The 14,465-nt window shown below is 42.5% G+C and overlaps 1 protein-coding gene across 4 annotated transcripts in view; it reads right to left on the reverse strand.

Annotated features, from left to right (window-relative positions):
• Nucleotides 1-37: 37 nt before the first annotated feature.
• LOC143296243 (endoribonuclease Dicer-like) overlaps nucleotides 38-14,465 on the reverse strand; it is a 65,396-nt gene continuing 50,968 nt past the window's right edge. For 3 of the 4 annotated variants that reach the window (XM_076608078.1, XM_076608076.1, XM_076608077.1), the window contains exons 17-19: nucleotides 10,188-10,413; nucleotides 6,793-6,868; nucleotides 38-5,228 (exon numbers count right to left, since the gene is read on the reverse strand). In XM_076608078.1, the coding sequence (XP_076464193.1) occupies nucleotides 5,066-5,228; nucleotides 6,793-6,868; nucleotides 10,188-10,413 (465 nt within the window). In that variant the 3' untranslated portion in view covers nucleotides 38-5,065. The remainder of the gene's footprint in view (nucleotides 5,229-6,792; nucleotides 6,869-10,187; nucleotides 10,414-14,465) is intronic. The other variant, XR_013057113.1, reaches the window with a different exon arrangement.

Raw genomic sequence — 14,465 nt, forward strand, 5'->3', positions numbered from 1 at the left:
TCATGTGCAGATAATTGACAAAAGCCCACATAGCTTTCTCAGTTTATTTCATCACAATATCAATGTCACATGTATAAAGTGCACAGCTGTTGCTGTTTATTTCATCACAATATCAATCTCGTCACAATGTATAAAACCCATGGACCACAAGATGCCTGATCTTATTAATGCAACACTTATTCAATTGTTTAAACACAGTCCACAAAAACACTGCACACACTTTAAACAGTCCACATAAACACAGCACACAGCTTAAACATGGTCCACATATAAATGCACAGTTTAAACAGTTTTAACACAGTCCATATGAACCACCAACTTCAATGGAACAGTGACAGTGACAAATTCAACTCCCACATGACCACCATGACCACACTAAGCCGACATTCAAAATGTTGACACTGATGATAAAAACCAATTAAAAACAACAAAGTAGTGACAGCACCAATGCAGTCGATGACAGTGAAACATCTGACTTCTGAAACTGTTCCTTTGGCAAGCACCAGCACATAAAACACCCAACTTGTGCAGGTCCACTGAAGGAATGACACAGAGACGGACAGAGGGAGGAGGGGCGTGAAAAGACCTCTACACCTGTAACACACATAACCAAGTCCACTACCCCACTGACACACTGACATAACCCTTATCTCTGTTTAACATGTAACAAAGACCTCTACACCTGTAACACACATAACCAAGTCCACTACCCCACTGACACACTGACATAACCCTTATCTCTGTTTAACATGTAACAAAGACCTCTACACCTGTAACACACATAACCAAGTCTACTACCCCACTGACATAACCCTTATCTCTGTTTAACATGTAACAAAGACCTCTACACCTGTAACACACATAACCAAGTCCACTACCCCACTGACATAACCCTTATCTCTGTTTAACATGTAACAAAGACCTCTACACCTGTAACACACATAACCAAGTCCACTACCCCACTGACACACTGACATAACCCTTATCTCTGTTTAACATGTAACAAAGCCCTCTACACCTGTAACACACATAACCAAGTCCACTACCCCACTGACACACTGACATAACCCTTATCTCTGTTTAACATGTAACAAAGACCTCTACACCTGTAACGTACATAACCAAGTCCACTACCCCACTGACATAACCCTTATCTCTGTTTAACATGTAACAAAGACCTCTACACCTGTAACGTACATAACCAAGTCCATTACCCCACTGACATAACCCTTATCTCTGTTTAACATGTAACAAAGCCCCCTACAACCGTAACACACATGACAACACTCCTACCCCATAACACATGACAAAGTCTCCTGTCCTGTTTACCTATCCCATTAACACATGACAAAAAACACCTGGTTCCATAAACACTTGACAAAAACCCATACTCCCGTAACACATGACAAAGTCCCCTACCTCCACAACGACTTGGGCGTAGCATTCTCCACTTTGGAAGCTTCACCTCAACACATGAAACTCCATCAGTGCTTTGTTGCCGGCTACACACAGATCCATGTTTGTTTTTCTCTTCAACAGGTGGCGCGCATTTTTTCAGCTCAAGGGATTGCGTTTGTTTCATTCTCCATTGCTGTCCACAAGTGTTGTCATGATGATGCTTGAAGCAACTGCGTGCCCAAACACAACAACTGCGTGCCCAAACACAACAACTGCGTGCCCAAACACAGCAACTGCGTGCCCAAACACAGCAACTGCGTGCCCAAACACAACAACTGCGTGCCCAAACACAACAACTGCGTGCCCAAACACCAGCACACATGATAACTAACATGTGTCTCTTTCAAAATCAAAAATGTTGTACAAGGAACGACAGTGCGAAACAGACGAATCAGATCATGATGTCATGCAGCTTTGACACTCAAGTCGGATTGCAAGCAAAATACAGAAGGTGGTCATCAGTTCATATCACCAGAAATACTCTTGTTTGGTATTGTCCAAGAAGGGGCCATACTTTTTTCTGCACGATATGCAAAACGGACTTCTCATGTAAGCAATATGGGTTGTTTGATTGTACCCTGCACTGCAGTACCAAGACACATGCTGACAGTGAGAAAGCCATCAGAGAAAGTTTAAATCCATGGCTTCATTCTTTCAGCCCAAACGAAAAAGGAAAATACAATTGAGCAGGATGTCATGAGGGCTAAAGTGATGATCTGCTGGTTGATCGTGGATTTGAACCTGCCACTTGCTGCTGTAGACAAGTTGTCAAAGGCACTAATTTCTTCAGTTGAAAGCCCTGAAGTGACCCTGCTTTCTGCTATGCTAGTGTGTGTGCATTTGACACATATGTTAATAAATGACTGTTCTGGGCATCAACACCCAAAATTGCCTGTCTGTTTCATCTACCAGTCTGAGACATTCATCAATATTGATTAATACAATTTTATCAAGCTGTTTATGTTAGGTAAGAAAACCATTCATTCATCTTTATCATAATAATGCTATATTTATGTCAACTTCGGCGGTAAAAAATGCTCAGTAAAAATAGCTACACTTTGCTACTCTGAAACTTCACTTTTTGCCCATCCAAACTGCGCCTGTATCTGTTTGGGGGAAAATAGGTCTGCCTCCATAACACAAAGTCCCCTACCTCCGTAATACATGTGACAAAGCCCCTTACACTATGAACACACATGACAAAGTCCCCTGCCTCCATAATACATGTGACAAAGCCCCTTACACTATGAACACACATGACAAAGTCCCCTATCCTATTTACCTATCCAATTAAAAATGCCAAAGTCCCATACCCCAACACATCACAGCACACTGACTGATGTCAAGGGACACAGTGATGACATCACAGCACACTGACGTCAAGGGACACTGATGACATCACAGCACACTGATGTCAAGGGACACTGATGACATCACAGCACACTGATGTCAAGGGACACAGTGATGACATCACAGCACACTGATGTCAAGGGACACTGATGACATCACAGCACACTGATGTCAAGGGACACTGATGACATCACAGCACACTGATGTCAAGGGACACTGATGACATCACAGCACACTGATGTCAAGGGACACAGTGATGACATCACAGCACACTGACGTCAAGGGACACTGATGACATCACAGCACACTGATGTCAAGGGACACAGTGATGACATCACAGCACACTGATGTCCAGGGACACTGATGACATCACAGCACACTGACTGATGTCAAGGGACACAGTGATGACATCACAGCACACTGATGTCAAGGGACACTGATGACATCACAGCACACTGACTGATGTCAAGGGACACTGATGACATCACAGCACACTGATGTCAAGGGACACAATGATGACATCACAGCACACTGATGTCAAGGGACATGGTGATGACATCACAGCACACTGACTGATGTCAAGGGACATGGTGATGACATCGCTTTGACTGAAGCGTGGACACAACACTGCACATCAACATCACAGGTTGTGAACACCAGTTGTGTTACACACATCATGGACACCACATGAAAAACACCAGTTGTGTTACACACATTATGGACACCACATGAAAAACACCAGTTGTGTTACACACATCATGGACACCACATGAAAAACACCAGTTGTGTTACACACATTATGGACACCACATGAAAAACACCAGTTGTGTTACACACATCATGGACACCACATGAAAAACACCAGTTGTGGTTGACACAACACACACACACCACATTGATAACACCTTGTGGTCCACATGACATACACAGGAGTTTGTTTCTGAACACACATGTGGTTGACGTGATACACACACTAGTTTGTTTGTTAACACCATCATGTGATCAACATTAGATACATGGAATAGTGCACATATGACCACCTGCACAGTGTGAAGTGTTATTCCACCCCTAACTGGGTTGTTCCACACCTAACTGGGTTATTCCACCCCTAACTGAGTTATTCCACCCCTAACTGGGTTGTTCAACCCCTAGCAGTCCTGTTCCATCCCTAAATGTGTTGTTCCACCCATAACATGTCACATGTAACAAGTCTTGTTCCACCCCTGTGTTCCACCCCTAACAGTGTTTTCCCACCTCCATGTTGTTCTACCCCTAAGAGTGTTATTCCACCCCTAATTGCAATGTCACAATCCTGTGTTGGTCCACCCAAAACATCATTCCCTCTCTGAGTCAGTACCTATGCCCTCCTTCTCTTGGTACTAATGCACTCTCTGAGTACCAGTGCACTCCCTCTCTTGAGTAAGTACTAATGCACACCCTCTCCGAGTCACCCCCATTCTGAGTCAGTACCAGTGCACAACAAATGTGTAACAGGACAGACCTCACCACAACATACATGCAACAGGACACCTCACCACATACATGTAACAGGACAGACCTCACCACAACATACATGTAACAGGACAGACCTCACCACAACATATGTGTAACAAGACAGATCTCACAAAAAAACGTGTAACAGGACAGACCTGAACACAACATACATGTAACAGGACAGACCTCAACACAACATACATGTAACAGGACAGACCTCACCACACCAAACATGTAACAGGACAGACATCATAACAACAAACATGTAACACTACAAACATCACAAAGACTCAAACCCCAGGGAATGATGAAGCACAGTGGTGCAGACAGTTGAGAACTGGGATGAACAGAAGATCACACTGACTGCCAGTTTAGTGACATGGTGTTGTACACAGGTATATGATACGGTGTTGTACACAGATACCTGAAATGGTGTCGTACACATGTACATGAGACTGTTGTACACAGGCACATGTCACGGTGATGTATACAGGCACATGACATGGTGATTAGCACAGTTACATGGCATGCTGTACACAGGTACACAGTGATGTACACAGGTACATGACATGGTGTTGTACACAGGCACATGGCATTTGTTGTACACAAGTACACGTCACAGTGTTGTACACAGGTACATAACTGTACAGAGGTACATGACATGGTGATGTACACAGGTACATGACACGGTGTTGTACACAGGCACAGCAACCAGGAGATCCTTATGTCCTCTCTTCTGCCACCTGTCTGAACACCTGTCCTGCTACGCCTGTCCCTCCATCTGCAGGTTTCGGATGAAGCGTAGCGCTTTCTTGGCAGCAGCACTCTTTGCTATGCGGTAATTGCGACCCACGCCGTAAAACACTCCTTTCCCCACAACATTGACCGTCACTCGAATCTTGCCCTCCAGTGTACGCTCTGGCTTCCTGCACAGAGAAGTGGGATTCTATGAAGTAGTCAGCATCACAGCACAGTGTAAGACAGGGACACATAGTAACACATGTGGTTGGGACACATGTTGATGTGTAAGACATGGACACATAATACCACATGTGGCAGGGACACATGTTGATGTGTAAGACATGGACACATAATAACACATGTGGCAGGGACACATGCTGATGTGTAAGACATGGACACATAATACCACATGTGGCAGGGACACATGTTGATGTGTAAGACATGGACACATAATACCACATGTGGCAGGGACACATGCTGATGTGTAAGACATGGACACATAATAACACATGTGTAGTTGGGACACATGTTGATGTGTAAGACAGGGACACATAATAACACATATGTGTAGTTGGGACACATGATGTGTAAGACAGGGACACATAATAACACATATGTGTAGTTGGGACACATGTTGATGTGTAAGACAGGGACACATAATAACATATGTGTAGTTGGGACACATGCTGATGTGTAAGACAGGGACACATAATAACACATATGGCAGGGACACATGTTGTGTAAGACATGGACACATAATAACACATATGGCAGGGACACATGTTGATGTGTAAGACATGGACACATAATAACACATATGGCAGGGACACATGTTGATGTGTAAGACAGGGACACATAACATATGTGTAGTTGGGACACATGCTGATGTGTAAGACATGGACACATAATAACACATGTGGTTGGGACACATGCTGATGTGTAAGACATGGACACATAATAACACATGTGGTTGGGACACATGCTGATGTGTAAGACATGGACACATAAAAACACATGTGGTTGGGACACATGCTGATGTGTAAGACATGGACACATAATAACACATGTGTAGTTGGGACACATGCTGACATGAACGGCTGGAACAACCCACATGATAAGTTTGAAAGGGACATGTGATAACACACACATTAGAACACATGATAACATGCATGTCAGGGACATATGATGACATGTCAGGACACATGATAACAGGTGTGAGAGGGACATATGATAACATATGTCAGGACACACGATAACAGGTGTGAGAGGGACACATGATAACATATGTCAGGACACACGATAACAGGTGTGAGAGGGACACATGATAACATATGTCAGGACACATGATAACAGGTGTCAGAGGGACATATGATAACATATGTCAGGACACACGATAACAGGTGTGAGAGGGAGACATGATAACATATGTCAGGACACATGATAACAGGTGTGAGAGGGACACATGATAACATGTGTCAGGGACACATGGTGCCAGGAGGCAGGGACACATGCTGACACACATGTGGCACACACATGTCAGTGACACATGCTGACACACGTGTGGCACACACATGTCAGGGACACATGCTGACACACGTGTGGCACACACATGTCAGGGACACATGCTGACACACGTGTGGCACACACATGTCAGGGACACATGGTGCCATGAGGCAGGGACACATGCTGACACACATGTGGCACACACATGTCAGGGACACATGCTGATGTTTGGCTGGAACAACTTACTCAAACTTTGCTGTTTCTGGTTCCATCTCCAGCAGCTCTCTCACCGGGGACTTAGGGATGTCCTTCAGGTACTTGTCTGCACACACACATTTTCCATGTACACTGATTTGCTGGGTCTGAACACACACACACATTTTCCATGTACACTGATTTGCTGGGTCTGAACACACACACACATTTTCCATGTACACTGATTTGCTGGGTCTGAACACACACACACATTTTCCATGTACACTGATTTGCTGGGTCTGAACACACACACACATTTTCCATGTACACTGATTTGCCGGGTCTGAACACACACACACACATTTTCCATGTACACTGATTTGCCGGGTCTGAACACACACACACATTTTCCATGTGCATTGATTTGCCGGGTCTGAACACACACACACACATTTTCCATGTACACTGATTTGCTGGGTCTGAACACACACACACATTTTCCATGTACACTGATTTGCTGGGTCTGAACACACACACACATTTTCCATGTGCATTGATTTGCCGGGTCTGAACACACACACACATTTTCCATGTACACTGATTTGCCGGGTCTGAACACACACACACACATTTTCCATGTACACTGATTTGCTGGGTCTGAACACACACACACATTTTCCATGTGCATTGATTTGCTGGGTCTGAACACACACACACATTTTCCATGTGCATTGATTTGCTGGGTCTGAACACACACACACATTTTCCATGTGCATTGATTTGCTGGGTCTGAACACACACACACACATTTTCCATGTGCATTGATTTGCTGGGTCTGAACACACACACACATTTTCCATGTACATTGATTTGCTGGGTCTGAACACACACACACATTTTCCATGTGCATTGATTTGCTGGGTCTGAACACACACACACATTTTCCATGTGCATTGATTTGGTGGGTCTGAACACACACACACATTTTCCATGTACATTGATTTGGTGGGTCTGAACACACACACACACATTTTTCCATGTACATTGATTTGGTGGGTCTGAACACACACACACACATTTTCCATGTACATTGATTTGGTGGGTCTGAACACACACACACACATTTTCCATGTACATTGATTTGGTGGGTCTGAACACACACACACACATTTTCCATGTACATTGATTTGGTGGGTCTGAACACACACACACACATTTTCCATGTACATTGATTTGGTGGGTCTGAACACACACACAGGCATTTTCCATGTCACACTGATAGGTCTGCACATACAGGTATTTTCCATGTCACATTGATGATGGCACATCAGTAGGTATGCATACACACACACAGAGGTATTTTCCATGTCACATTGATAGGTCCGCATACACACACACAGAGGTATTTTCCATGCCACACTGACAGGTCCACACACACACACACACACACACAAATCATTTTCCATGTCAGCATACACAGAGTAATTTTCCATGTCACATTAACAGGTCCGCACACACACAGGCATTTTCCATGCAATGACAGATCTGCACACATACATAACCATGCACACTAAGTGCGTGTGTGTGTGTGTGTGTACACCTTTCTATATGAGTCTTAAATCAGAGGCTTCATCATTCTGTACTACACCTACCTATATGAGGCTTCATCATTCTGTACTACACCTACCTATATGAGGCTTCATCATTCTGTACTACACCTACCTATATGAGGCTTCATCATTCTGTACTACACCTACCTATATGAGGCTTCATCATTCTGTACTACACCTACCTATGAGGCTTCATCATTCTGTAGTACACCTACCTATGAGGCTTCATCATTCTGTACTACACCTACCTATATGAGGCTTCATCATTCTGTACTACACCTACCTATGAGGCTTCATCATTCTGTAGTACACCTACCTATGAGGCTTCATCATTCTGTACTACACCTACCTATATGAGGCTTCATCATTCTGTAGTACACCTACCTATGAGGCTTCATCATTCTGTACTACACCTACCTATATGAGGCTTCATCATTCTGTACTACACCTACCTATATGAGGCTTCATCATTCTGTAGTACACCTACCTATATGAGGCTTCATCATTCTGTACTTCACCTACCTATATGAGGCTTCATCATTCTGTACTACACCTACCTATATGAGGCTTCATCATTCTGTACTACACCTACCTATATGAGGCTTCATCATTCTGTACTACACCTACCTATATGAGGCTTCATCATTCTGTACTACACCTACCTATATGAGGCTTCATCATTCTGTACTACACCTACCTATATGAGGCTTCATCATTCTGTACTACACCTACCTATATGAGGCTTCATCATTCTGTACTACACCTACCTATATGAGGCTTCATCATTCTGTACTACACCTACCTATATGAGGCTTCATCATTCTGTACTACACCTACCTATATGAGGCTTCATCATTCTGTACTACACCTACCTATGAGGCTTCATCATTCTGTAGTACACCTACCTATGAGGCTTCATCATTCTGTACTACACCTACCTATATGAGGCTTCATCATTCTGTACTACACCTACCTATGAGGCTTCATCATTCTGTAGTACACCTACCTATGAGGCTTCATCATTCTGTACTACACCTACCTATATGAGGCTTCATCATTCTGTAGTACACCTACCTATGAGGCTTCATCATTCTGTACTACACCTACCTATATGAGGCTTCATCATTCTGTACTACACCTACCTATATGAGGCTTCATCATTCTGTAGTACACCTACCTATATGAGGCTTCATCATTCTGTACTTCACCTACCTATATGAGGCTTCATCATTCTGTACTACACCTACCTATATGAGGCTTCATCATTCTGTACTACACCTACCTATATGAGGCTTCATCATTCTGTACTACACCTACCTATATGAGGCTTCATCATTCTGTACTACACCTACCTATATGAGGCTTCATCATTCTGTACTACACCTACCTATATGAGGCTTCATCATTCTGTACTACACCTACCTATATGAGGCTTCATCATTCTGTAGTACACCTTCCTATATGAGGCTTCATCATTCTGTACTACACCTACCTATATGAGGCTTCATCATTCTGTACTACACCTTCCTATATGAGGCTTCATCATTCTGTACTACACCTACCTATGAGGCTTCATCATTCTGTAGTACACCTACCTATATGAGGCTTCATCATTCTGTACTACACCTACCTATATGAGGCTTCATCATTCTGTAGTACACCTACCTATGAGGCTTCATCATTCTGTAGTACACCTACCTATATGAGGCTTCATCATTCTGTAGTACACCTACCTATGAGGCTTCATCATTCTGTAGTACACCTACCTATATGAGGCTTCATCATTCTGTACTACACCTACCTATATGAGGCTTCATCATTCTGTACTACACCTACCTATATGAGGCTTCATCATTCTGTAGTACACACGCCACACAGCATCCAGTGACATGCCACTGTCCAGGTAGATGGCGCCAGCAACAGACTCGAAGATGTCGCCCAAAGCTTTGGGAATCTCCAGTTCCACCTCCTCCTCCTTGTCTTCAAACTCCTCCACCCCTCCTCCACACGCCTCCGTTTCCTTCCTCTCGCCCTCCTCTCCTTCCTCCTCCTCATCGGTTTCCTGCCCAGGCAACAACTGTGATCACATCTTTAGTGACAACACCACAGCACTGATGATATACATCAACTGTGATCACATCTTTAGTGACAACACCACAGCACTGATGATATACATCAACTGTGATCACATCTTTAGTGACAACACCACAGCACTGATGATATACATCAACTGTGATCACATCTTTAGTGACAACACCACAGCACTCATGATATACATCAACTGTGATCACATCTTTAGTGACAACACCACAGCACTCATGATATACAACAACTGTGATCACATCTTTAGTGACAACACCACAGCACTGATGATATACAACAACTGTGATCACATCTTTAGTGACAACACCACAGCACTGATGATATACAACAACTGTGATCACATCTTTAGTGACAACACCACAGCACTGATGATATACATCAACTGTGATCACATCTTTAGTGACAACACCACAGCACTGATGATATACAACAACTGTGATCACATCTTTAGTGACAACACCACAGCACTGATGATATACATCAACTGTGATCACATCTTTAGTGACAACACCACAGCACTGATGATATACATCAACTGTGATCACATCTTTAGTGACAACACCACAGCACTGATGATATACAACAACTGTGATCACATCTTTAGTGACAACACCACAGCACTGATGATATACATCAACTGTGATCACATCTTTAGTGACAACACCACAGCATTGATGATATACAACAACTGTGATCACATCTTTAGTGACAACACCACAGCACTGATGATATACATCAACTGTGATCACATCTTTAGTGACAACACCACAGCATTGATGATATACAACAACTGTGATCACATCTTTAGTGACAACACCACAGCACTGATGATATACATCAACTGTGATCACATCTTTAATGACAACACCACAGCACTGATGATATACAACAACTGTGATCACATCTTTAGTGACAACACCACAGCACTCATGATATACATCAACTGTGATCACATCTTTAGTGACAACACCACAGCACTCATGATATACATCAACTGTGATCACATCTTTAGTGACAACACCACAGCACTCATGATATACATCAACTGTGATCACATCTTTAGTGACAACACCACAGCACTGATGATATACATCAACTGTGATCACATCTTTAGTGACAACACCACAGCATTGATGATATACATCAACTGTGATCACATCTTTAGTGACACCACCACAGCACTGATGATATACATCAACTGTGATCACATCTTTAGTGACAACACCACAGCACTCATGATATACATCAACTGTGATCACATCTTTAGTGACAACACCACAGCACTGATGATATACAACAACTGTGATCACATCTTTAGTGACAACACCACAGCACTGATGATATACATCAACTGTGATCACATCTTTAGTGACAACACCACAGCACTGATGATATACAACAACTGTGATCACATCTTTAGTGACAACACCACAGCATTGATGATATACATCAACTGTGATCACATCTTTAGTGACAACACCACATCACTGATGATATACATCAACTGTGATCACATCTTTAGTGACAACACCACAGCATTGATGATATACATCAACTGTGATCACATCTTTAGTGACAACACCACAGCACTGATGATATACAACAACTGTGATCACATCTTTAGTGACAACACCACATCACTGATGATATACATCAACTGTGATCACATCTTTAGTGACAACACCACAGCATTGATGATATACATCAACTGTGATCACATCTTTAGTGGCAACACCACAGCACTGATGATATACATCAACTGTGATCACATTTTTAGTGACAGCATCATAGTATTGACATCATAATCATGTCCACTGTGATCACATTTTTATGTTAACATCACAGCATTGAGATGGCATTTCCACTGAGATCACATCTAAAGTAGCAACATCACAATATTGATATCACACATTCACTGTGATCACTTCTTTAGTGGCAACATCACAATATTGATATCACATTCACTGTGATCACATCTGTAGTGGCAACACCACAGCATTGATATCATACATCCACTGTGATCACATCCATAGTGACAATATCACAGTACTGATATCAAGAGTTCCTCTGTGATCACATCTTTAGTGATAATGGCACATCACTGACACCATATGTCCACTGTGATCACATCTTTAGTGATAATGGCACATCACTGACACCATATGTCCACTGTGATCACATCTTTAATGATAATGGCACATCACTGACACCATATGTCCACTGTGATCACATCTTTAGTGATAATGGCACATCACTGACACCATATGTCCACTGTGATCACATCTTTAGTGATAATGGCACATCACTGACACCATATGTCCACTGTGATCACATCTTTAATGATAATGGCACATCACTGACACCATATGTCCACTGTGATCACATCTTTAGTGATAATGGCACATCACTGACACCATATGTCCACTGTGATCACATCTTTAATGACAACATCACAGCAGTGACGTATTTCCACTGTGACTGTATCTTCACTGGCAACATCACAGTACTAATATCTTACATCCACTGTTATCATATCTTTGGTGGCAACATCACAGCATTGATATCATATATCCATCTTGATCATCTTTAATGACAACTGAACAGTATCATTATCATACGTCCACTGCAATCACATCCTTAGTGACAACATCACAGCACTGATATCATATGTCCCTCTGTGATGACATCTTTAGTGACATCCCACTATCAATATCATAACTGCACTTTGATCACATCTTTAGTTAACACACAGCACTGATATCTTATGTCCCTCTGTGACAAAGTCACAGCACTGATATCACACATCCCCTCTCATAAAACACCCCATGGTACTGATATGAATTGATACTTTTGATAAAAGACTCCAAGGTACTGATATATCTGATAAAACATCCATGGTTTTTCTATAATACATTTGATAAACTACTCGATGGTATTGACACATGTGATTAAACAACCTATGGTACTGACATACATGTGACAAAATATCATGTGGCACTGATATACATGTGATAAAATACCCCATGGTATTGACATGTATGTGATAAAACACACCAATGGTATTAAAATATATCTGATAAAACATAAATATAAACAATCCATGGTGCAGACATGACATATGTGATACACTGTCATTGACACATGAAGCTGCTGCACCAGAGACAGAAGTGAGTGAAAACAGAATTCACACCAGTGATGGCACTCAGAAATGACTGCACTGACAGACAGCAGAGACAGAAGTGAGTGAAAACAGAATTCACACCAGTGATGGCACTCAGAAATGACTGCACTGACAGACAGCAGAGACAGAAGTGAGTGAAAACAGAATTCACACCAGTGATGGCACTCAGAAATGACTGCATTGACAGACAGCAGAGACAGAAGTGAGTGAAAACAGAATTCACACCAGTGATGGCACTCAGAAATGACTGCACTGACAGACAGCAGACAGAAGTGAGTGAAAACAGAATTCACACCAGTGATGGCACTCAGAAATGACTGCATTGACAGACAGCAGAGACAGAAGTGAGTGAAAACAGAATTCACACCAGTGATGGCACTCAGAAATGACTGCATTGACAGACAGCAGAGACAGAAGTGAGTGAAAACAGAATTCACACCAGTGATGGCACTCAGAAATGACTGCATTGACAGACAGCAGACAGAAGTGAGTGAAAACAGAACTCACACCAGTGATGGCACTCAGAAATGACTGCACTGACAGACAGCAGAGACAGAAGTGAGTGAAAACAGAATTCACACCAGTGATGGCACTCAGAAATGACTGCATTGACAGACAGCAGACAGAAGTGAGTGAAAACAGAATTCACACCAGTGATGGCACTCAGAAATGACTGCACTGACAGACAGCAAAGACAGAAGTGAGTGAAAACAGAATTCACACCAGTGATGGCACACAGAAATGACTGCATTGACAGACAGCAGAGACAGAAGTGAGTGAAAACAGAATTCACACCAGTGATGGCACTCAGAAATGACTGCATTGACAGA

Source organism: Babylonia areolata, chromosome 21, assembly GCF_041734735.1.
Source record: "Babylonia areolata isolate BAREFJ2019XMU chromosome 21, ASM4173473v1, whole genome shotgun sequence".
Lineage (NCBI taxonomy): Eukaryota > Metazoa > Mollusca > Gastropoda > Neogastropoda > Buccinidae > Babylonia > Babylonia areolata.